The 23,537-nt window shown below is 45.2% G+C and overlaps 1 protein-coding gene across 1 annotated transcript; it reads right to left on the bottom strand.

Annotated features, from left to right (window-relative positions):
- Positions 1-234: 234 nt before the first annotated feature.
- Positions 235-22,456, bottom strand: LOC115140617 (ankyrin repeat domain-containing protein 31-like). Its single transcript, XM_029678965.2, has 6 exons — positions 21,667-22,456; positions 19,433-19,529; positions 17,125-17,692; positions 16,767-16,910; positions 11,597-11,753; positions 235-1,206 (listed from the first exon to the last, which is right to left on the bottom strand). Exons 1-6 carry the CDS (start codon positions 21,710-21,712, stop codon positions 1,067-1,069), a joined length of 1,152 nt encoding a protein of 383 aa, XP_029534825.1. The 5' UTR covers positions 21,713-22,456; the 3' UTR covers positions 235-1,066.
- Between the last annotated feature and the right edge of the window lie 1,081 nt (positions 22,457-23,537).

Raw genomic sequence — 23,537 nt, 5'->3', positions numbered from 1 at the left:
CTGCTGGCACTGACTCATAGCAGAGTGACACACACACACACACTCTCACACACACACCAAACTGCGGAAAATTACATTGAGTTTTATGTTTCACATCTTTCTTAGATGCTTCAAACTGAGGCAGACCAGACACCACTCATAAATAATAAGCAAATGGACACATTCAACAATTACTTAATTTTCTTTATTAAACACTTTATAGATATATATTTTTATTTATTTAATACTGTCAATAAACAATAACATAATATCCAATTATGGTTTACTTAAGAAAATAAAACTTGCTGTAATTGTGGGAGTCTAGATAAAGTCCAATAATAATGGAATTACTTTACACAAAAACAATAACCAATTAGGCTTCACAATAACCAATTAGGCTTCACAATAACCAATTAGGCTTCACAATAACCAATTAGGATTCACAACAACCAATTAGGATTCACAACAACAACACTTGGGAGAAAAACACAACCATGGGAAGAACAAATGAACATATAAAGGTGACGTCATAGAACCACTTTGATAGGCTTGAATATCAATAAATCATAACATTGATAAGTGTTCAAATAACGGTCATTTTTAAAACATTACATTATAACATTAGTGTAACTTAAGGGTTATTATAAACTGGGTAGTTCGAGTCCTGAATGCTGATTGGCTGACAGCCGTGGTATATCAGACCGTATACCAAGGGTATGACAAAACATTTACTTTTAACTGCTCTAATTACATTGGTAACCAGTTTATTATTATGGCAATAAGGCACCTCGGGAGTTTGTGGTATATGGCCAATATACCATGGCTAGGGGGTGTGTACAGGCACTCTTCATTGCGTCGTGCCTAAGAACAGCCCTGAGCCTCGGTATATTGGCCATATAACACACCCCCTCGTGCCTTATTGCTTAATTATAACATCAGTTGCCCTAGAGTGTTCAGTTCTCTTTGTGGGATAAAGATAAAGAGTTAATTCTAAAAACACCCACTTGTACATCTTGAATAATAACATTGATAACAGTGAATCACACATTAATATGAGTCCTCAGTGTCTCCATGGGGAATAAAGAGTTTAAAACAGCCAGTCGTCAGTGTGTGTCTGTGTAAGACTGTCCCAGTAGCGGTCCATTATATGATGTGGCACAAACTCCTCATCACCAATTAATCTGATCGACTTGATTTGCATTATATTTCTGAGTACTGCCGATGACTCTGTAGAGAGTGAGACAAAAACAGAATTAATTCAAAACTCATGTTTATTCTCTATCGGCAACTCTGAAGTGAGAGTTAGACCAATGAATCGTAAAATTCACACGCTGTAATGTTCATTTACATATTTCTCCTACTCCCATAGTGTGTGTGTGTTCCTGCATCCCATCACCAGGTTGTGTGTGTGTGTTTCTTCAGCAGGTGCACTATAGCCTAGGCCTCAAGTCTAGACCTATTAATGATTGAAAGATAGAAGACATGATTCAGCGGTCACACTCTATCTGTTGAGCTGCTCTCTCTCTCCCCCTCACTCTTTCTCTCTCTGTCTCCCCCTCTCTCTTTCTCTCCCTCCCCCTCTCTCTATCCCTCTTCCCCCTCTCTCTTTCTCTCTCTCTCTCTCTCCCTCCCTCTCCCTTCCACCCCTCTCTCACCCTCTTTCTCCATCCCTTATCTCTCTCTCTTCCTCTCACTCTCCATCCCTCTCCCCTTCTCTCTCGCTCCCCCCTCCCTCCCCTTCTCTCTCCATCCCTCTTTCCCTGCTCCCCCCCCCTCTCACTCTCTCAGAGGAAACAACAATGATAGTTAACATCAGCCAGTAAGAGTTTGAGACACTAGGCAACCTGTCACATATCTTTTTTTTTTGCCCGAGATGGCATAGCAGTTCAGACGTCTTTTGTCCTCGTCTTGTCGTGTCGTGTATATATATATATTTACAACTTTTTTCACATACATTTTATTTTTATTTTCCATCAACTCATCTTCAATACACTCTCCTGCAACCTGCCTCACCAATTGATATGTATAAATACGTATTATTTACCTCAAATCTGCAATCCTCCAAGAAGCTAGCCAGAAACTCCAAGAAGCTAGCCAGAAGCTAGCCAGGAGCTAGCCAGAAGCTAATCAGAAGCTAGTTAGCTTCTTTACTGGCAACTCGTTAGTATTCAGCTAACCACGGTTTGTGGTCATCAGCTATCCTTTAACTCGAAAATCTATCGCCAGTTTTGTACGGCGCAGCGCGGCTCGGAACGGAACATACCGGACCGATTTTTCTCTCCATGTCCCTGGATTTCAACTGCTCTCTGGACATTCACTCCCGGATCTCACAGCTAGCTGGCTGCTATCCGTGTGTCTATCTGCTTTCGTCGATTCCGGAGCAAACATCAATTACTCCGGAGCTAGCCAGCTCCGTCAATCACTCCTGAGCTCCGTCAATCACTCCTGGGCTGCAGTCACCTATCCGGACCCGTTTTACTGCCTACGCGGAGCCCCACCGGGCCTTCACAACTGGACTGCCGACGTTATCTACCCGAAGGAGATCCGGCTGGCTCCTCCGTCGCGACGTTACCTGAACGCCCATCTGCGGCCTGCTAACCGTTAGCTGTCTTACCGGCTGCTCTCAGAATAGACAATCGGACAATTTATTTATTTTTATTATGTTTCTTCTTGGGCCTCTATAACTATATCTATTGTTTTTATTTTTTTGTTGTTGTGTGATTTGGACTAATCCCCTCTACAACACGGAACTCCACTAATCTACTGACGGAACGCAAGAGGTGGCTAACAACAGACCTCCATCCTATGCTTGCTTGCTACCGATGTCCTGGCTAGCTGTCTAAATCGCCGTGACCCCCAAACCAACCTCTCCACTCCCTGGACCCTTTTGATCACTTGACTAAGGATGCCTCTCCTTAATGTCAATATGTCTTGTCCATTGCTGTTCTGGTTAGTGTTTATTGGCTTATTTCACTGTAGAGCCTCTAGTCCTGCTCACTATACCTTATCCAACTTATTAGTTCCACCACCCACACATGCAATGACATCTCCTGGTTTCAATGATGTTTCTAGAGACAATATCTCTCTCTTCATCACTCAATACCTAGGTTTACCTCCACTGTATTCACATCCTACCATACCTTTGTCTGTACATTATACCTTGATGCTATTTTATCGCCCCCAGAAACCTCCTTTACTCTCTGTTCCAGACGTTCTAGACGACCAATTCTTATTGCTTTTAGCCGTACCCTTATTCTTCTCCTCCTATGTTCCTCTGGCGATGTAGAGGTGAATCCAGGCCCTGCAGTGCCTAGCTCCACTCCTATTCCCCAGGCGCTCTCTTTTGATGACTTCTGTAACCGTAATAGCCTTGGTTTCATGCATGTTAACATTAGAAGCCTCCTCCCTAAGTTTGTTCTTTTCACTGCTTTAGCACACTCTGCCAACCCGGATGTTCTAGCTGTGTCTGAATCCTGGCTTAGGAAGACCACCAAAAATTCAGAAATTTTAATTCCAAACTACAACATTTTCAGACAAGATAGAACTGCCAAAGGGGGCGGTGTTGCAATCTACTGCAAAGATAGCCTGCAGAGTTCTGTCCTACTATCCAGGTCTGTACCCAAACAATTTGAACTTCTACTTTTAAAAATCCACCTCTCTAAAAACAAGTCTCTCACCGTTGCCGCCTGCTATAGACCACCCTCTGCCCCCAGCTGTGCTCTGGACACCATATGTGAACTGATTGCCCCCATCTATCTTCAGAGCTCGTGCTGCTAGGCGACCTAAACTGGAACATGCTTAACACCCCAGCCATCCTACAATCTAAACTTGATGCCCTCAATCTCACACAAATTATCAATGAACCTACCAGGTACCCCCCCAAAGCCTTAAACACGGGCACCCTCATAGATATAATCCTAACCAACTTCCCCTCTAAATACACCTCTGCTGTCTTCAACCAAGATCTCAGCGATCACTGCCTCATTGCCTGCATCCGTAATGGGTCAGCGGTCAAACGACCTCCACTCATCACTGTAAAACGCTCCCTGAAACACTTCAGCGAGCAGGCCTTTCTAATCGACCTGGCCGGGGTGTCCTGGAAGGATATTGATCTCATCCCGTCAGTAGAGGATGCCTGGATATTTTTTAAAAATGCCTTCCTAACAATCTTAAATAAACATGCCCCATTCAAGAAAATTAGAACCAGGAACAGATATAGCCCTTGGTTCTCCCCAGACCTGACTGCCCGTAACCAACACAAAAACATCTTATGGCGTTCTGCATTAGCATCGAACAGCCCCCATGATATGCAGCTGTTCAGGGAAGCTAGAAACCGTTATACACAGGCAGTTAGAAAAGCCAAGGCTAGCTTTTTCAAGCAGAAATTTGCTTCCTGCAACACTAACTCTAAAAAGTTCTGGGACACTGTAAAGTCCATGGAGAATAAGAACACCTCCTCCCAGCTGCCCACTGCACTGAAGATAGGAAACACTGTCACCACTGATAAATCCACCATAATTGAGAATTTCAATAAGCATTTTTCTACGGCTGGCCATGCTTTCCACCTGGCAACTCCTACCCCGGTCAACAGCACTGCACCCCCAACAGCAACTCGCGCAAACCTTCCCCATTTCTCCTTCTCCCAAATCCATTCAGCTGAAGTTCTGAAAGAGCTGAAAAATCTGGACCCCTACAAATCAGCCGGGCTAGACAATCTGGACCCTTTCTTTCTAAAATTATCTGCCGAAATTGTTGCCACCCCTATTACTAGCCTGTTCAACCTCTCTTTCGTGTCATCTGAGATTCCCAAAGATTGGAAAGCAGCTGCGGTCATCCCCTCTTCAAAGGGGGGACACTCTTGACCCAAACTGCTACAGACCTATATCTATCCTACCATGCCTTTCTAAGGTCTTCGAAAGCCAAGTTAACAAACAGATTACCGACCATTTCGAATCTCACCATACCTTCTCTGCTATGCAATCTGGTTTCAGAGCTGGTCATGGGTGCACCTCAGCCACGCTCAAGGTCCTAAACGATATCTTAACCGCCATCGATAAGAAACATTACTGTGCAGCCGTATTCATTGATCTGGCCAAGGCTTTCGACTCTGTCAACCACCACATCCTCATCGGCAGACTCGACAGCCTTGGTTTCTCAAATGATTGCCTCGCCTGGTTCACCAACTACTTCTCTGATAGAGTTCAGTGTGTCAAATCGGAGGGTCTGCTGTCCGGACCTCTGGCAGTCTCTATGGGGTGCCACAGGGTTCAATTCTTGACCGACTCTCTTCTCTGTATACATCAATGAGGTCGCTCTTGCTGCTGGTGAGTCTCTGATCCACCTCTACGCAGACGACACCATTCTGTATACTTCCGGCCCTTCTTTGGACACTGTGTTAACAACCCTCCAGGCAAGCTTCAATGCCATACAACTCTCCTTCCGTGGCCTCCAATTGCTCTTAAATACAAGTAAAACTAAATGCATGCTCTTCAACCGATCGCTACCTGCACCTACCCGCCTGTCCAACATCACTACTCTGGACGGCTCTGACTTAGAATACGTGGACAACTACAAATACTTAGGTGTCTGGTTAGACTGTAAACTCTCCTTCCAGACCCATATCAAACATCTCCAATCCAAAGTTAAATCTAGAATTGGCTTCCTATTTCGCAACAAAGCATCCTTCACTCATGCTGCCAAACATACCCTTGTAAAATTGACCATCCTACCAATCCTCGACTTTGGCGATGTCATTTACAAAATAGCCTCCAATACCCTACTCAACAAATTGGATGCAGTCTATCACAGTGCAATCCGTTTTGTCACCAAAGCCCCATATACTACCCACCATTGCGACCTGTACGCTCTCGTTGGCTGGCCCTCGCTTCATACTCGTCGCCAAACCCACTGGCTCCATGTCATCTACAAGACCCTGCTAGGTAAAGTCCCCCCTTATCTGGCGAGTGTAGAGAGTATAGAGATATTGTTATCCACGTCGGCACCAACGATGTTAGGATGAAACAGTCAGAGATCACCAAGCACATAGCTTCTGCGTGCATATCAGCTAGAAAGATGTGTCGGCATCGAGTAATTGTCTCTGGCCCCCTCCCAGTTAGGGGGAGTGATGAGCTCTACAGCAGAGTCTCACAACTCAATCGCTGGTTGAAAACTGTTTTCTGCCCCTCCCAAAAGATAGAATTTGTAGATAATTGGCCCTCTTTCTGGGACTCACCCACAAACAGGACCAAGCCTGACCTGCTGAGGAGTGACGGACTCCATCCTAGCTGGAGGGGTGCTCTCATCTTATCTACCAACATAGACAGGGCTCTAACTCCTCTAGCTCCACAATGAAATAGGGTGCAGGCCAGGCAGCAGGCTATTAGGCAGCCTGCCAGCATAGTGGAGTCTGCCACTAGCATAATCAGTGTAGTCAGCTCAGCTATCACCGTTGAGACCGTGTCTGTGCCTCGACCTAGGTTGGGCAAAACTAAACATGGCGGTGTTCGCCTTAGCAATCTCACTAGGATAAAGACCACCTCCATTCCTGTCATTACTGAAAGAGATCATGATACCTCACTTCTCAAAATAGGGCTACTTAATGTTAGATCCCTTACTTCAAAGGCAATTATAGTCAATGAACTAATCACTGATCATAATCTTGATGTGATTGGCCTGACTGAAACATGGCTTAAGCCTGATGAATTTACTGTGTTAAATGAGGCCTCACCTCCTGGCTACACTAGTGACCATATCCCCCGTGCATCCCGCAAAGGCGGAGGTGTTGCTAACATTTACGATAGCAAATTTCAATTTACAAAAAAAAAATGACGTTTTCGTCTTTTGAGCTTCTAGTCATGAAATCTATGCAGCCTACTCAATCACTTTTTATAGCTACTGTTTACAGGCCTCCTGGGCCATATACAGCGTTTCTCACTGAGTTCCCTGAATTCCTATCGGACCTTGTAGTCATTGCAGATAATATTCTAATCTTTGGTGACTTTAATATTCACATGGAAAAGTCCACAGACCCACTCCAAAAGGCTTTCGGAGCCATCATCGACTCAGTGGGTTTTGTCCAACATGTCTCTGGACCCACTCACTGTCACAGTCATACGCTGGACCTAGTTTTGTCCCATGGAATAAATGTTGTGGATCTTAATGTTTTTCCTCATAATCCTGGACTATCGGACCACCATTTTATTACGTTTGCAATTGCAACAAATAATCTGCTCAGACCCCAACCAAGGAACATCAAAAGTCGTGCTATAAATTCACAGACAACACAAAGATTCCTTGATGCCCTTCCAGACTCCCTCTGCCTACCCAAGGACGCCAGAGGACAAAAATCCGTTAACCACCTAACTGAGTATCTCAATTTAACCTTGCGCAATACCCTAGATGCAGTTGCACCCCTAAAAACTAAAAAAATGTCTCATAAGAAACTAGCTCCTGGTACACAGAAAATACCCGAGCTCTGAAGCAAGCTTCCAGAAAATTGGAACGGAAATGGCGCCACACCAAACTGGAAGTCTTCCGACTAGCTTGGAAGGACGGTACCGTGCAGTACCGAAGAGCCCTTACTGCTGCTCGATCATCCTATTTTTCTAACTTAATTGAGGAAAATAAGAACAATCCGAAATTCCTTTTTGATACTGTCGCAAAGCTAACTAAAAAGCAGCATTCCCCAAGAGAGGATGACTTTCACTTTAGCAGTGATAAATTCATGAACTTCTTTGAGGAAAAGATTATGATTATTAGAAAGCAAATTACGGACTCCTCTTTAAACCTGCGTATTCCTCCAAACCTCAGTTGTCCTGAGTCTGCACAACTCTGCCAGGACCTAGGATCAAGAGAGACGCTCAAGTCTTTTAGTACTATATCTCTTGACACAATGATGAAAATAATCATGGCCTCTAAACCTTCAAGCTGCATACTGGACCCTATTCCAACTAAACTACTGAAAGAGCTGCTTCCTGTGCTTGGCCCTCCTATGTTGAACATAATAAACGGCTCTCTATCCACTGGATGTGTACCAAACTCACTAAAAGTGGCAGTAATAAAGCCTCTCTTGAAAAAGCCAAACCTTGACCCAGAAAATATAAAAAACTATCGGCCTATATCGAATCTTCCATTCCTCTCAAAAATTTTAGAGAAGGCTGTTGCGCAGCAACTCACTGCCTTCCTGAAGACAAACAATGTATACGAAATGCTTCAGTCTGGTTTTAGACCCCATCATAGCACTGAGACGGCACTTGTGAAGGTGGTAAATGACATTTTAATGGCAACGGACCGAGGCTCTGCATCTGTCCTCGTGCTCCTAGACCTTAGTGCTGCTTTTGATACCATCGATCACCACATTCTTTTGGAGAGATTGGAAACCCAAATTGGTCTACACGGACATGTTCTGGCCTGGTTTAGATCTTATCTGTCGGAAAGATATCAGTTTGTCTCTGTGAATGGTTTGTCCTCTGACAAATCAACTGTAAATTTCGGTGTTCCTCAAGGTTCTGTTTTAGGACCACTATTGTTTTCACTATATATTTTACCTCTTGGGGATGTTATTCGAAAACATAATGTTAACTTTCACTGCTATGCGGATGACACACAGCTGTACATTTCAATGAAACATGGTGAAGCCCCAAAATTGCCCTCGCTAGAAGCATGTGTTTCAGACATAAGGAAGTGGATGGCTGCAAACTTTCTACTATTAAACTCGGACAAAACAGAGATGCTTGTTCTAGGTCCCAAGAAACAAAGAGATCTTCTGTTGAATCTGACAATTAATCTTAATGGTTGTACAGTCGTCTCAAATAAAACTGTGAAGGACCTCGGCGTTACTCTGGACCCTGATCTCTCTTTTGAAGAACATATCAAGACCATTTCGAGGACAGCTTTTTCCATCTACGTAACATTGCAAAAATCAGAAACTTTCTGTCCAAAAATGATGCAGAAAAATTAATCCATGCTTTTGTCACTTCTAGGTTAGACTACTGCAATGCTCTATTTTCCGGCTACCCGGATAAAGCACTAAATAAACTTCAGTTAGTGCTGAATACGGCTGCTAGAATCCTGACTAGAACCAAAAAATTTGATCATATTACTCCAGTGCTAGCCTCTCTACACTGGCTTCCTGTCAAAGCAAGGGCTGATTTCAAGGTTTTACTGCTAACCTACAAAGCATTACATGGGCTTGCTCCTACCTATCTCTCTGATTTGGTCCTGCCGTACATACCTACACGTACGCTACGGTCACAAGACGCAGGCCTCCTAATTGTCCCTAGAATTTCTAAGCAAACAGCTGGAGGCAGGGCTTTCTCCTATAGAGCTCCATTTTTATGGAACGGTCTGCCTACCCATGTCAGAGACGCAAACTCGGTCTCAACCTTTAAGTCTTTACTGAAGACTCATCTCTTCAGTGGGTCATATGATTGAGTGTAGTCTGGCCCAGGAGTGGGAAGGTGAACGGAAAGGCTCTGGAGCAACGAACCGCCCTTGCTGTCTCTGCCTGGCCGATTCCCCTCTTTCCACTGGGATTCTCTGCCTCTACCCTGTTACGGGGGCTGAGTCACTGGCTTACTGGGGCTCTCTCATGCCGTCCCTGGGGGGGGGGGTGCGTCACCTGGGTGGGTTGATTCACTGTTGTGGTCGGCCTGTCTGGGTTGGCGCCCCCCCCTTGGGTTGTGCCGTGGCGGAGATCTTTGTGGGCTATACTCGGCCTTGTCTCAGGATGGTAAGTTGGTGGTTGAAGATATCCTCTAGTGGTGTGGGGGCTGTGCTTTGGCAAAGTGGGTGGGGTTATATCCTTCCTGTTTGGCCCTGTCCGGGGTGTCCTCGGATGGGGCCACAGTGTCTCCTGACCCCTCCTGTCTCAGCCTCCAGTATTTATGCTGCATTAGTTTATGTGTCGGGGGGCTAGGGTCAGTTTGTTATATCTGGAGTACTTCTCCTGTCCTATTCGGTGTCCTGTGTGAATCTAAGTGTGCGTTCTCTAATTCTCTCCTTCTCTCTTTCTTTCTCTCTCTGAGCCCTAGGACCATGAGGACCTGAGCCCTAGGACCATGCCCCAGGACTACCTGACATGATGACTCCTTGCTGTCCCCAGTCCACCTGGCCATGCTGCTGCTCCAGTTTCAATGCTGGTCTGGCATCTGGGCCCTAGGACCATGTCCCAGGACTACCTGACATGATGACTCCTTGCTGTCCCCAGTCCACCTGGCCATGCTGCTGCTCCAGTTTCAACTGTTCTGCCTTACTATTATTCAACCATGCTGGTCATTTATGAACATTTGAACATCTTGGTCATGTTCTGTTATAATCTCTACCCGGCACAGCCAGAAGAGGACTGGCCACCCCACATAGCCTGGTTCCTCTCTAGGTTTCTTCCTAGGTTTTGGCCTTTCTAGGGAGTTTTTCCTAGCCACCGTGCTTTTACACCTGCATTGTTTGCTGTTTGGGGTTTTAGGCTGGGTTTCTGTACAGCACTTTGAGATATCAGCTGATGTACGAAGGGCTATATAAATAAATTTGATTTGATTTGATCTCAGCTCGCTGGTCACCATAGCATCTCCCACCTGTAGCACACGCTCCAGCAGGTATATCTCTCTAGTCACCCCCAAAACCAATTCTTTCTTTGGCCGCCTCTCCTTCCAGTTCTCTGCTGCCAATGACTGGAACGAACTACAAAAATCTCTTAAATTGGAAACACTTATCTCCCTCACTAGCTTTAAGCACCAACTGTCAGAGCATCTTACAGATTACTGCACCTGTACATAGCCCACCTATAATTTAGCCCAAACAACTACCTCTTTCCCAACTGTATTTAATTAATTTATTTATTTTGCTCCTTTGCACCCCATTATTTTTATTTCTACTTTGCACATTCTTCCATTGCAAAACTACCATTCCAGTGTTTTACTTGCTATATTGTATTTACTTTGCCACCATGGCCTTTTTTGCCTTTACCTCCCTTCTCACCTAATTTGCTCACATTGTATATAGACTTGTTTTTTTTTTACTGTATTATTGATTGTATGTTTGTTTTACTCCATGTGTAACTCTGTGTCGTTGTATGTGTCGAACTGCTTTGCTTTATCTTGGCCAGGTCGCAATTGTAAATGAGAACTTGTTCTCAACTTGCTTACCTGGTTAAATAAAGGTGAAATAAATAAAAAATAAAATAAATAAAAATCAGGCTGTATAGGATAATCAACCAGTCACATAGCAGGCTGTATAGGATAATCAACCTGTCACATAGCAGGCTGTATAGGATAATCAACCTGTCACACAGCAGGCTGTATAGGATAATCAACCTGTCACATATCAGGCTGTATAGGATAATCAACCTGTCACATAGCAGGCTGTATAGGATAATCAACCAGTCACATAGCAGGCTGTATAGGATAATCAACCTGTCACATAGCAGGCTGTATAGGATAATCAACCTGTCACACAGCAGGCTGTATAGGATAATCAACCTGTCACACAGCAGGCTGTATAGGATAATCAACCAGTCACACAGCAGGCTGTATAGGATAATCAACCAGTCACACAGCAGGCTGTATAGGATAATCAACCTGTCATATAGCAGGCTGTATAGGATAATCACCAACTGACAGACCTGAGAGAGGTGCCCCTGCAGAGGGGACATCCTGAGGCTGAGCAGAGGAGCCATCATGGTGTGTGGATTCGGCAGGCTTCTGTGATGCTGCTGCTGGGGCTGTCACGTCCACTACGCCCAGTAAGCAACCAGACAGAGACCTGTCTCCGTACGTCACCTGTCAAAACAAAGACAAGGGTTTCCAAACCATTTCAACAATTGGAAACGCTGTAATGTTATTGAGGAGATGTGTGTGTTATGTGTGTGTGTGTACGTACGTGTGCGTGTGTGTGTACGTGTGTGTGTTATGTGTGTGTGTGTACGTGCGAGCGAGCACCAACACAAGTGCATTACTTTCTCCCACCACATTTAATGTGGCATATAACCAGGCCACTGTGACCATGGCACACTGACAAGACAGTAGAGTGACACAATCAATCTACAACCGATGGAGGCAACAACAATGGGTTAATGTTTTATAGATGTTAACCATTGCATTATATATGTAGAGAGAGGCTACTGTGGGTTACCTGAACCAATGACTGACAGCAGACCCCCCTTTAACACCATTTAATCCATGAGCATCCATCCATCCTGGATAAAGCCCTTACATCTTCCATAACCATTACATAGCTATTGTAAACATATCCATGCCTTTACCCTCTGTGTGTGTGTGTGTGTTTTTGCTTTCCAAGCAAAATGAGAACGAGTGCAGAGCGGAGGGTCTATCTTCTTAGGCTTCAGCTGTCCCCTAACTGTGCTTCAGCTGTCCTCTAGCTGTGCTTCAGCTGTCTTCTAGCTGTCCTCTAACTGTGCATCAGCTGTCCTCTAACTGTGCTTCAGCTGTCCTCTAACTGTCCTCTAGCTGTGCTTCAGCTGTCCTCTAGCTGTCCTCTAACTTCAGCTGTCCTCTAGCTGTGCTTCAGCTGTCCTCTAGCTGTGCTTCAGCTCTCCTCTAACTGTGCTTCAACTGTCCTCTAGCTGTGCTTCAGCTGTCCTCTAACTGTGCTTCAGCTGTCCTCTAGCTGTGTTTCAGCTGTCCTCTAACTGTGCTTCAGCTGTCCTCTAACTGTCCTCTAACTGTCCCCTAACTATGCTTCAGCTGTCCTCTAACTGTCCCCTAACTGTGCTTCAGCTGTCCTCTAACTGTGCCTCACCTGTCCTCTAGCTGTCCTCTAACTGTCCTCTAGCTGTGCTTCAGCTGTCCTCTAGCTGTCCTCTAGCTGTGCTTCAGCTGTCCTCTAGCTGTCCTCTAACTTCAGCTGTCCTCTAACTGTGCTTCAGCTGTCATCTAACTGTGCTTCAGCTGTCCTCTAATTGTGTTTCAACTGTCCTCTTGCTGTCCTCTAACTGTGTTTCAGTTGTCCTCTAGCTGTCCTCTAACTGTCCTCTAGCTGTGCTTCAGCTGTCCTCTAGCTGTGCTTCAGCTGTCCTCTAGCTGTCCTCTAGCTGTGCTTCAGCTGTCCTCTAGCTGTCCTCTAACTTCAGCTGTCCTCTAACTGTGCTTCAGCTGTCCTCTAACTGTGCTTCAGCTGTCCTCTAATTGTGTTTCAGCTGTCCTATAGCTGTCCTCTAATTGTGTTTCAACTGTCCTCTTGCTGTCCTCTAACTGTGTTTCAGTTGTCCTCTAGCTGTCCTCTAGCTGTCCTCTAACTGTCCTCTAGCTGTCCTCTAGCTGTGCTTCAACTGTCCTCTTGCTGTCCTCTAACTGTGTTTCAGTTGTCCTCTAGCTGTCCTCTAGCTGTGCTTCAACTGTCCTCTAACTGTGCTTCAGCTGTCCTCTAGCTGTCCTCTAGCTGTGCTTCAGCTGTCCTCTAGCTGTCCTCTAACTGTGCTTCAACTGTCCTCTTGCTGTCCTCTAGCTGTGCTTCAGCTGTCCTCTAACTGTGCTTCAGCTGTCCTCTAACTGTGTTTCAGCTGTCCTCTAACTGTGCTTCAGCTGTCCTCTAATTGTGTTTCAGCTGTCCTCTAGCTGTCCTCTAACTGTGCTTCAACTGTCCTCTAACTGTGCTTCAGCTGTCCTCTAGCTATGCTTCAGCTGTCCTCTAGCTGTGCTTCAGCTGTCCTCTAACTTCAGCTGTCCTCTAACTGTGCTTCAGCTGTCCTCTAATTGTGTTTCAGCTGTCCTCTAGCTGTCCTCTAGCTGTGCTTCAGCTGTCCTCTAATTGTGTTTCAGCTGTCCTCTAGCTGTCCTCTAGCTGTGCTTCAGCTGTCCTCTAACTGTGCTTCAACTGTCCTCTAACTGTGCTTCAGCTGTCCTCTAGCTGTCCTCTAACTGTGCTTCAGCTGTCCTCTAACTGTGCTTCAACTGTCCTCTTGTTGTCCTCTAACTGTGTTTCAGTTGTCCTCTAGCTGTCCTCTAGCTGTGCTTCAGCTGTCCTCTAACTGTGCTTCAACTGTCCTCTAACTGTGCTTCAGCTGTCCTCTAGCTGTCCTCTAACTGTGCTTCAGCTGTCCTCTAACTGTGCTTCAACTGTCCTCTAACTGTCCTCTAGCTGTGCTTCAGCTGTCCTCTAGCTGTGCTTCAGCTGTCCTCTAGCTGTGCTTCAACTGTCCTCTTGCTGTCCTCTAACTGTGTTTCAGTTGTCCTCTAGCTGTCCTCTAGCTGTGCTTCAACTGTCCTCTAACTGTGCTTCAACTGTCCTCTAACTGTGCTTCAGCTGTCCTCTAGCTGTGCTTCAGCTGTCCTTCAGCTGTCCTCTAGCTGTGCTTCAGCTGTCCTCTAACTGTGCTTCAACTGTCCTCTTGCTGTGCTTCAGCTGTCCTCTAGCTGTGCTTCAGCTGTCCTCTAGCTATGCTTCAGCTGTCCTCTAGCTGTGCTTCAGCTGTCCTCTAACTGTGCTTCAGCTGGCCTCTAATTGTGTTTCAGCTGTCCTCTAGCTGTCCTCTAGCTGTGCTTCAGCTGTCCTCTAACTGTGCTTCAACTGTCCTCTAACTGTGCTTCAGCTGTCCTCTAGCTGTCCTCTAACTGTGCTTCAGCTGTCCTCTAACTGTGCTTCAACTGTCCTCTTGTTGTCCTCTAACTGTGTTTCAGTTGTCCTCTAGCTGTGCTTCAGCTGTCCTCTAACTGTGCTTCAACTGTCCTCTAACTGTGCTTCAGCTGTCCTCTAGCTGTGCTTCAGCTGTCCTCTAGCTGTGCTTCAGCTGTCCTCTAACTGTGTTTCAGCTGTCCTCTAGCTGTGCTTCAGCTGTCCTCTAGCTGTGCTTCAGCTGTCCTCTAACTGTGTTTCAGCTGTCCTCTCGCTGTGTCTCAGCTGTCCTCTAACTGTGCTTCAGCTGTCCTCTAACTGTGTTTCAGCTGTCCTCTAGCTGTGCCTCAGCTCTCCTCTAACTGTTCTTCAACTGTCCTCTAGCTGTGCTTCAGCTGTCCTCTAGCTGTGCTTCAGCTGTCCTCTAACTGTGGTTCAGCTGTCCTCTAACTGTGCTTCAGCTGTCCTCTAACTGTGCTTCAGCTGTCCTCTAGCTGTGCTTCAGCTGTCCTCTAACTGTCCTCTAGCTGTGCTTCAGCTGTCCTCTAACTGTGCTTCAGCTGTCCTCTAGCTGTGCTTCAGCTCTCCTCTAACTGTTCTTCAACTGTCCTCTAGCTGTGCTTCAGCTGTCCTCTAGCTGTGCTTCAGCTGTCCTCTAACTGTGGTTCAGCTGTCCTCTAACTGTGCTTCAGCTGTCCTCTAACTGTGCTTCAGCTGTCCTCTAGCTGTGCTTCAGCTGTCCTCTAACTGTCCTCTAGCTGTGCTTCAGCTGTCCTCTAACTGTGCTTCAGCTGTCCTCTAACTGTCCCCTAACTGTGCTTCAGCTGTCCTCTAGCTGTGCTTCAACTGTCCTCTAACTGTGCTTCAGCTGTCCTCTAACTGTGCTTCAGCTGTCCTCTAACTGTGTTTCAGCTGTCCTCTAACTGTGTTTCAGCTGTCCTCTAGCTGTGCTTCAGCTGTCCTCTAGCTGTGCTTCAGCTGTCCTCTAACTGTGCTTCAGCTGTCCTCTAACTGTGTTTCAGCTGTCCTCTTACTGTGCTTCAACTATCCTCTAGCTGTGCTTCTGCTGTCCTCTAACTTTGCTTCAGCTGTCCTCTAGCTGTGCTTCAGCTGTCCTCTAACTGTGCTTCAGCTGTCCTCTAACTGTGCTTCAGCTGTCCTCTAACTGTGATTCAGCTATCCTCTAACTGTCCCCTAACTATGCTTCAGCTGTCCTCTAGCTGTGCTTCAGCTGTCCTCTAACTGTGCTTCAGCTGTCCTCTGTGCTTCAGCTGTCCTCTAATTGTCCCCTAGCTGTGATTCAGCTGTCCTCTAGCAGTGATTCAGCTATCCCCTTGAAATCAATAATAAAATCCCTATAAATCTATAGATGGTTATGTCTATCTTATGAAGCAATCCTCTTTCAATGTACCACATAGCAGCATTCGCCAGCCAAGACAACATTCAGCTTTACGGCCCACAATGCACCAACAAGTCTAGGACAGCAGACACGCCCTAGAATCAGATAAGATTCAGTATGTTGACCACGACAGCCAACAGTTCTACAGTTTGTTAGACATCGCTAGGGAGATGACAATCCAACGTCAATAGTCCTGGCAAGTGTTTTTGTGTGTGTGTGTTTCTTCTTATGTAAGAGAGAAGGTTTTGATATGATCATGGTCAAAGAGATCAAGATACATCCAAATACTCGATCTGTTTCCGTTTCCCAAGTAAATATTTACACCAATTAAATAAGCACAGAACAAACTGAAACTCAGCCAGATCATTAGGAATGAGTCAACTTCATTATTTTTCTTATGAAAACTTTAGTAACAAAAGACTGTACCAGTTCTCCAGAATGTGATGTGTTTTGCTATGTTCGACCGTTGAGTTAACACCCCAAATTAAGTACAAACACCTATTTCAATCCATTTCAAGCACTGGGGCAAACTTCTCTACCAGCTTGGGCTCAGGACAGCGCAGTCTTTCCTAGATTAATTTCCAGACAGGGGTGCAAAGGTCCCCAAAGCAACACACACTTTTAGGTGGGGAGAAAGAGAACTAACTTTAGGCTACCTGAACATAATTTTCAGCAAGGTATGCAGTCAAGGAAATGCAGTGCAAAATATTCTAAGATTTGTCACATTAAATGATCAATGTGTTTGTAGTCTTTGTGTAGCACTAGGTGTGTTTTAGTGTATTTCCTCATAGAGGACTCAGGAAGACTGTAGTGTAGTGTTGACCTTGTCCCAGGCGTAGGCTGAGGAAACAGGGATGTTGTTTCCCAGGATAGCTGCTACCCAGAGCTCTGGGGCCTGGAACTCTCTGCCCGTGACGCTGTCTCTGATCCAGCCTTCTAGGAGCAGAGACGCCTGGTGGACACAGCCCTGGAAGACAGATCAGAATATGGCCATATCATTTAAACCATTCCATTGAAATATTAGGAAATATATGATTTTATATGAATGTTAAATGGACCTTTCTAACGAAATATATACTGTGTATGACGTTCCTCATCGAAAACAACGAGGACAATGTGAATCGAACTTACCTTCCTGAATTGATTACATTTAAATGGAATTGCCCCCAGCCCTGCCTCACCCTCCACATCAGCTGTAGTACATCCTCTCCTGGTGTGATGACCCCTCTCTTGATGAGCCTGATCAACTTCCTGTTCTCTTCTTCATTGGCCGTCCCTTGTTGTAACACATTGCTTCCCATGTCAGGGGTGTTTCCATGTTGTGGTTTGCTGTTTCTGTTTCCTTGTTGTGATGGAAAGGTAGTGTTGTTTTTGTTGTTGTCATCCCGGTGTTGTGTTGGATGTGTTCGAGGCGGCGCTACCTGAGATGTCTGGCTACTACCTTCTTGTTTGTCTCGGTTGTCGTGACTACTAGTAGAGCTGAACAAGGGGGAAGCGTGGCTCTCCTCCTGGTTGCCTGTGAGGCTCCTTTCTGAGGGAGCAGGGCTGGAAGTGGTGGTTGATGAGTGGGAGATGTTCTGATCTCTCCCTGTCTGGGAGTGCTGAGTCAGGGTCGGGCCCTTCCAGGTGCGGAGCTGGAGCTTGAAGTCGCTTTGCTTCTGGAGGATACCCAGCAGCCTCTTCTGACGCGACGCCAACGAAGTCAGCTGACTACGCAGCACTCCCTGCCGGAACGAGTCTGACGCTATCCTGCAGGAGAAGAAGAAGAGAGGAAGAGGAGGAGAAGGACAGGAGGAAAGGAAGACGAGGAGGGAGAAGAGGAAATGAAGGAGGAGGAGGAAGAGGAGGAGAACGAGGAGGAAAGGAGGAAAAGGAAGAGGAGAGGGAAAGGAAGAAGGAGGAGAAGGAAGAGGAGGAAAGGAAGACGGGGAGAAGGAGGAGAAGAAGAGGAAGATGAGGAGGAACAGGAGAAGGAAGAAGAAGAGGATGAAGAGAAGTTGAAGGAGAATAACTTATCCATGTATTATCCATACAACAAAGTATTTTAGGAATGTATCTACCCTTACCAGACAAACCCTGGATGCTCAACTCTTCCCATAATAAACTCATAACTCATAATGAACCTTTACAGTACTGACCCTAATACATGTTGACCCCCACAGAGATACACTATATATACAAAATGATGTGGACACCCCTTCAAATGAGTGGATTTGGCACAGGTGTGGCTGAAAATCAACCATGCAGCCATGCAATCTCCATAGACAAACTTTGGCAGTAGAATGGGCTTACTGAAGAGCTCAGAGACTTTCAATGTGGCACCGTCATAGGATGCCACCTTTCCAACAAGTCAGTGTGTCAAATTTCTGCACTGCTAGAACTACCCCAGTCAACTGTAAGTTCTGTTATTGTGAAGTGGAAACGCCTAGGATCAACAATTTGCTGAAGTGAGTAAAAATAGTCTGTCCTCGTTTGAAACACTCCCTACTGAGTTCCTAACTGTGTCTGGAAGCAACGACAGCACAATAACTGTTTGTCGGGAGCTTCATGAAATGTGCTTCCATGGCCGAGCAGCCGCACACAAGCTTAACATCACCATGCGCAATACCAGCACCGGCTGGAGTGGTGTAAAGCTCGCCGGCATTGGACTCTGGAACAGTGGAAATGCATTCTCTGGAGTGATGAATCACACTTCACCATCTAGCTGCCTCTTTATAACGCACATTGTTGAAGAAAAGTTTCAAATTAAATCACGCTGCCAGATTATAATGAGGTTTAATAATGTTTTAATGAGTTATATATATATATTTTTACCCCCCCCTTCGTGATAACGATCTTGTCTCATCGCTGCAACTCCCCAAAAGGCTCGGGAGAGGTGAAGGTCGAGTCATGCTTCCTCCAAAACATGACCCACCAAACTGCACTTCTTACCACCCGCTCGCTTAACCTGGAGGCCAGCTGCACCAATGTGTCGGAGGAATCACCGTTCAACTGATGACCATCGTCAGCCTGCAGGCGCCCGGGCCCGCCACAAGGAGTCGCTAGAGCGCGATGAGCCAAGTAAAGCCCCGCGGCCAAAACCTCCCCTAACCTGGACGACTCTGGGGCAATTGTGTGCCGCCCAATGGGACTCCGGTTCACAGCCGCTTGTGGGATAGAACTATAGAACTATAGTGACGCCGCAACATATGAGGTTTTATAATGAGGTTTCATAATCCATGTTTTATAATGAGGTTTCATAATTAAGAATTATTAATGATGAGGTTTAAGCTTTGCAAAATGCTTTCACACGACAAGAAGGTCACCCTTTCTGTTCTTTAATTCTATGCACCCCACTGTTTGCTTTAGTCACTGACTCACCAATAATAAGAGTCACCCAGCAGAGCTTGATAAACATCACACTCAGGATGCTGGTGTGAGTGTACAAAACATCATAAACTTGAAACTCAAGATGTTGTGAAGCAATAGGAAGCAGTGTTGTTTCCAGACCTGTACTTCTTGGTGAGGTCATCTTTCTCTGCCTGCTGTTTCTCCAGCACAACATTCAGAACACTCTGGATCTCTGATAGCGCCATCGTCAATTTGTCTACAGGGAAATTTAAACAAATGAGTAGGTGAGGGCATGTCAGAAAGGTTCTCTGGAGAGATGAATCACAAAACCTGTTTTAATACAACAAAAACCTCCCAGCTCAGCGTTGGTTTTTGGTGGTGATGCTAAGCCAGTGCTCTGGCAAACTCTGAGCCAGGAGTAAAATCAACTCCTAAAAAGTTTATCTCAGCTGGTAATCACGACAGCTTGAGGTACCGCAAAGGAAAGATAGTGATGACGCTGATTGACATTGTAGCAAGTATGTGGAATAACCAACGCTCCAGAGAACCACGGTTAATGTGACTGTACATCAAATGTTGCAATGGTAAAACATTTTAAATAATTGTCGCCTTACACCATCACTTTGCCTACTCTTAATTGCCTAATATATTGGCATGCATATTTTGCATATTTCATTATAATACATTTTTAAAAAACAATTCTGAAGGTTGTTAGAAGCATAATTTTGACAATATTAACATAACACACTCGTCACTCCGTTTAATAACTCTAAAACGCTTTGGCAAAGTAGGTGTCAAGTCACTTGATGATAAAGTTGTATTGAACTTTTGAAAGGTCTGTCATTTTCGTCAACACAGTCAAAGTTAACATAAACCAGCTAGATACCTTCAAATAAATAAAACGGAACATAATACAAGAGAAACACGGACATGAAACAGAAACAATAACGCCTGGGGAAGGAACCAATGGGAGGGACATATATAGGGAAGGAACCAATGAGAGTGACATATATAGGGAAGGAACCAATGGGAGGGACATATATAGGGAAGGAACCAATGGGAGTGACATATATAGGGAAGGAACCAATGGGAGGGACATATATAGGGAAGGAACCAATGGGAGGGACATATATAGAGAAGGAACCAATGGGAGTGACATATATGGGGAAGGAACCAAAGGGAGTGCCATATATAGAGAAGGAACCAATGGGAGTGACATATATAGGGAAGGAACCAATGGGAGTGACATATATAGGGAAGGAACCAATGGGAGGGACATATATAGGGAAGGAACCAATGGGAGTGACATATATGGGGAAGGAACCAAAGGGAGTGCCATATATAGAGAAGGAACCAATGGGAGTGACATATATAGGGAAGGAACCAATGGGAGGGACATATATAGGGAAGGAACCAATGGGAGGGACATATATAGGGAAGGAACCAATGGGAGGGACATATATAGGGAAGGAACCAATGGGAGGGACATATATAGGGAAGGAACCAATGGGAGGGACATATATAGGGAAGGAACCAATGGGAGTGACATATATAGGGAAGGAACCAATGGGAGTGACATATATAGGGAAGGAACCAATGGGAGGGACATATATAGGGAAGGAACCAAAGGGAGTGCCATATATAGGGAAGGAACCAAAGGGAGTGACATATATAGGGAAGGAACCAAAGGGAGTGACATATATAGGGAAGGAACCAAAGGGAGTGCCATATATAGGGAAGGAACCAAAGGGAGTGACATATATAGGGAAGGAACCAAAGGGAGTGACATATATAGGGAAGGAACCAAAAGGAGGGACATATATAGGGAAGGAACCAATGGGAGTGACATATATAGGGAAGGAACCAAACGGAGTGACATATATAGGGAAGGAACCAATGGGAGTGACATTTCAAGCCAATACTCAATGAAAGTGTCTCTGCGTCATTGTCAAGCCTCCTTAAAAGTTTACCTTCAGGGCCTCCCGGGTGGCGCAAAGGCTAAGGGTGCTGTACTGCAGCGCCAGCAGAGACTCTGGGTTCGCGCCCAGGCTCTGTCGTAACTGACCGGGAGGTCCGTGGGGCGACGCACAATTGGCCTAGCGTCGTCTGGGTTAGGGAGGGTTTGGCCGGTAGGGAAATCCTTGTCTCATCGCGCACCAGCGACTCCTGTGGCGGGCCGGGCGCAGTGCGCACTAACCAAGGTTACCAGATGCACAGTGTTTCCCGGGTTGGAGGGCGCAGTGCAGCTTGGTTGGGTTGTGTATCGGAGGACGCATGACTTTCAACCTTTGTCTCTCCCGAGCCCGTACGGGAGTTGTAGCGATGAGACAAGATAGTAGCCACTAAAACAATTGGTTACCATGAAAAAGGGGTAAAAAATAAAAAAAGTTTACCTTCTGCTGCTATACCCTCTGAATTATTTAATTTCCAGGTTGACATTTCCTCTTGCTTTCGCTCCACATCCTCCAGAGCCGTAGTGATAGCTTCAGAGGGATGCAGCTAGAGAAACAACATCAAAGGGGATCTTATTATACATATCAATGTTCCAATATTTTATAATGACTAAATTGCATTTGGATCACTGTTACAGTACCATGTGGGTTAATTGGGATTCATTCTGACATTTGAAGATGTTTTATTTATTTTTAATTTGGATTATTTGTGTATTTGTTGACATTTTACTGCCTTGTAAGGAGCTAGTAACATAAGCATTTGGCTTTAAGCACTATAATCTGCTAAACTGTGTGCACAATCAATCAACTTTGATTTGACTGGACTAGACACAGAATCCAACCCAATGCTAGATCATTCTTACAATAAAACACGTTGCACTCGATCAAATATTCTCTTTTTCTCTCAAAGAAATTCCTAAAGAACTAACTCTAATGTTAAACTAGTATTTATTCTACAACTTTCAGAGGTGTGTACTGTATTCAGCTTTTACTGTCTCAGTGGTGCTGTCTTTCTGTCTGGGCTGAATGTCACCAGGCTGCCTGTCTCGTTCTCCGACTCTGTCTGTATCCCTGACACCTGTGTGTCTGGCTTTGTGCCTTTCCCAGTCGCCTTCACAGCAGAGACGTGCTGGGCCAGCTGGCTTCCTTCTGCTGCGACCCTCAGACCCAGACCTAGAGACACCACAACGCTCAGAGGGCCTCTCAGAGGGCGCGGAACTTCCTGAATGAATACATACCACATTATCTCAGGTCATGGACAACTGATATTGTGAAGAGTTGCAGCTAACACTATGTCTCTTTATCAGGGTCAATTCAAAATGAAGACAGTCAATACAAAAAGTAAACTGACATTGTTACTTAATTATTGTAAAATCTTTTTAAAAATACATTTTCGATGACTTCGCAATACTCAAAATTACTTACATTTTAAATTCAAATAACTTCCTGAATTGACTGACTTCATTTGACCCCAACCCTGCTCTTTATGTACATGTTGTAAAGAGTGTTGTGTGTACATGTCTTATCTTAAATCAATATTATATTTATGATCAATAAAGTGATGTTGTCAATTTTGACAACTGATAACAAATGCGTAAATCTGGATAGTAACAGCCGAATAGGAATTCTTTAAAAAGCACTTCCGGCCTGTCAATCTGAGGCCTAAAAATATCCCATTGAACTTTTGTCAACGTACCATCTAATCGATATTGCAGCATCGTGGCCTGTACTAGGCTGGGAATGTGCCTGGGTTCAAATACTATTTGAAATCGTTCTATTGGTTTCATTGCAATAGGCAAGCTCAATCAAGCGCAGCTACAGTATTTTAAATGATTTCAAATAGTATTTAAACCCAGGTCTGCAAAAGACTGGTATGAATGTTATGTACCTTGGTTACAGAGAAGGGGGTAGCTGCTGCTCATCATGGTGACCGGATTATGGGTGAGTGGCTGTGTCGAAAGGAAAGTAATGGACGTGTGGATAGAAGTGGGTGTGGCTAAAGGAAAGTAATGGACATGTGGATAGAAGTGGGTGTGGCCAAAGGAAAGTAATGGACGTGTGGATAGAAGTGGGTGTGTCCAAAGGAAAGTAATGGAAGTGTGGATAGAAGTGGGTGTGTCCAAAGGAAAGTAATGGAAGTGTGGATAGAAGTGGGTGTGTCCAAAGGAAAGTAATGGACGCGTGGATAGAAGTGGGTGTGTCCAAAGGAAAGTAATGGAAGTGTGGATAGAAGTGGGTGTGTCCAAAGGAAAGTAATGGACGCGTGGATAGAAGTGGGTGTGTCGAAAGGAAAGTAATGGACGTGTGGATAG

Source organism: Oncorhynchus nerka, linkage group LG13 (assembly GCF_034236695.1).
Source record: "Oncorhynchus nerka isolate Pitt River linkage group LG13, Oner_Uvic_2.0, whole genome shotgun sequence".
Lineage (NCBI taxonomy): Eukaryota > Metazoa > Chordata > Actinopteri > Salmoniformes > Salmonidae > Oncorhynchus > Oncorhynchus nerka.
This window is presented reverse-complemented; position numbering and strand designations above follow the sequence as displayed.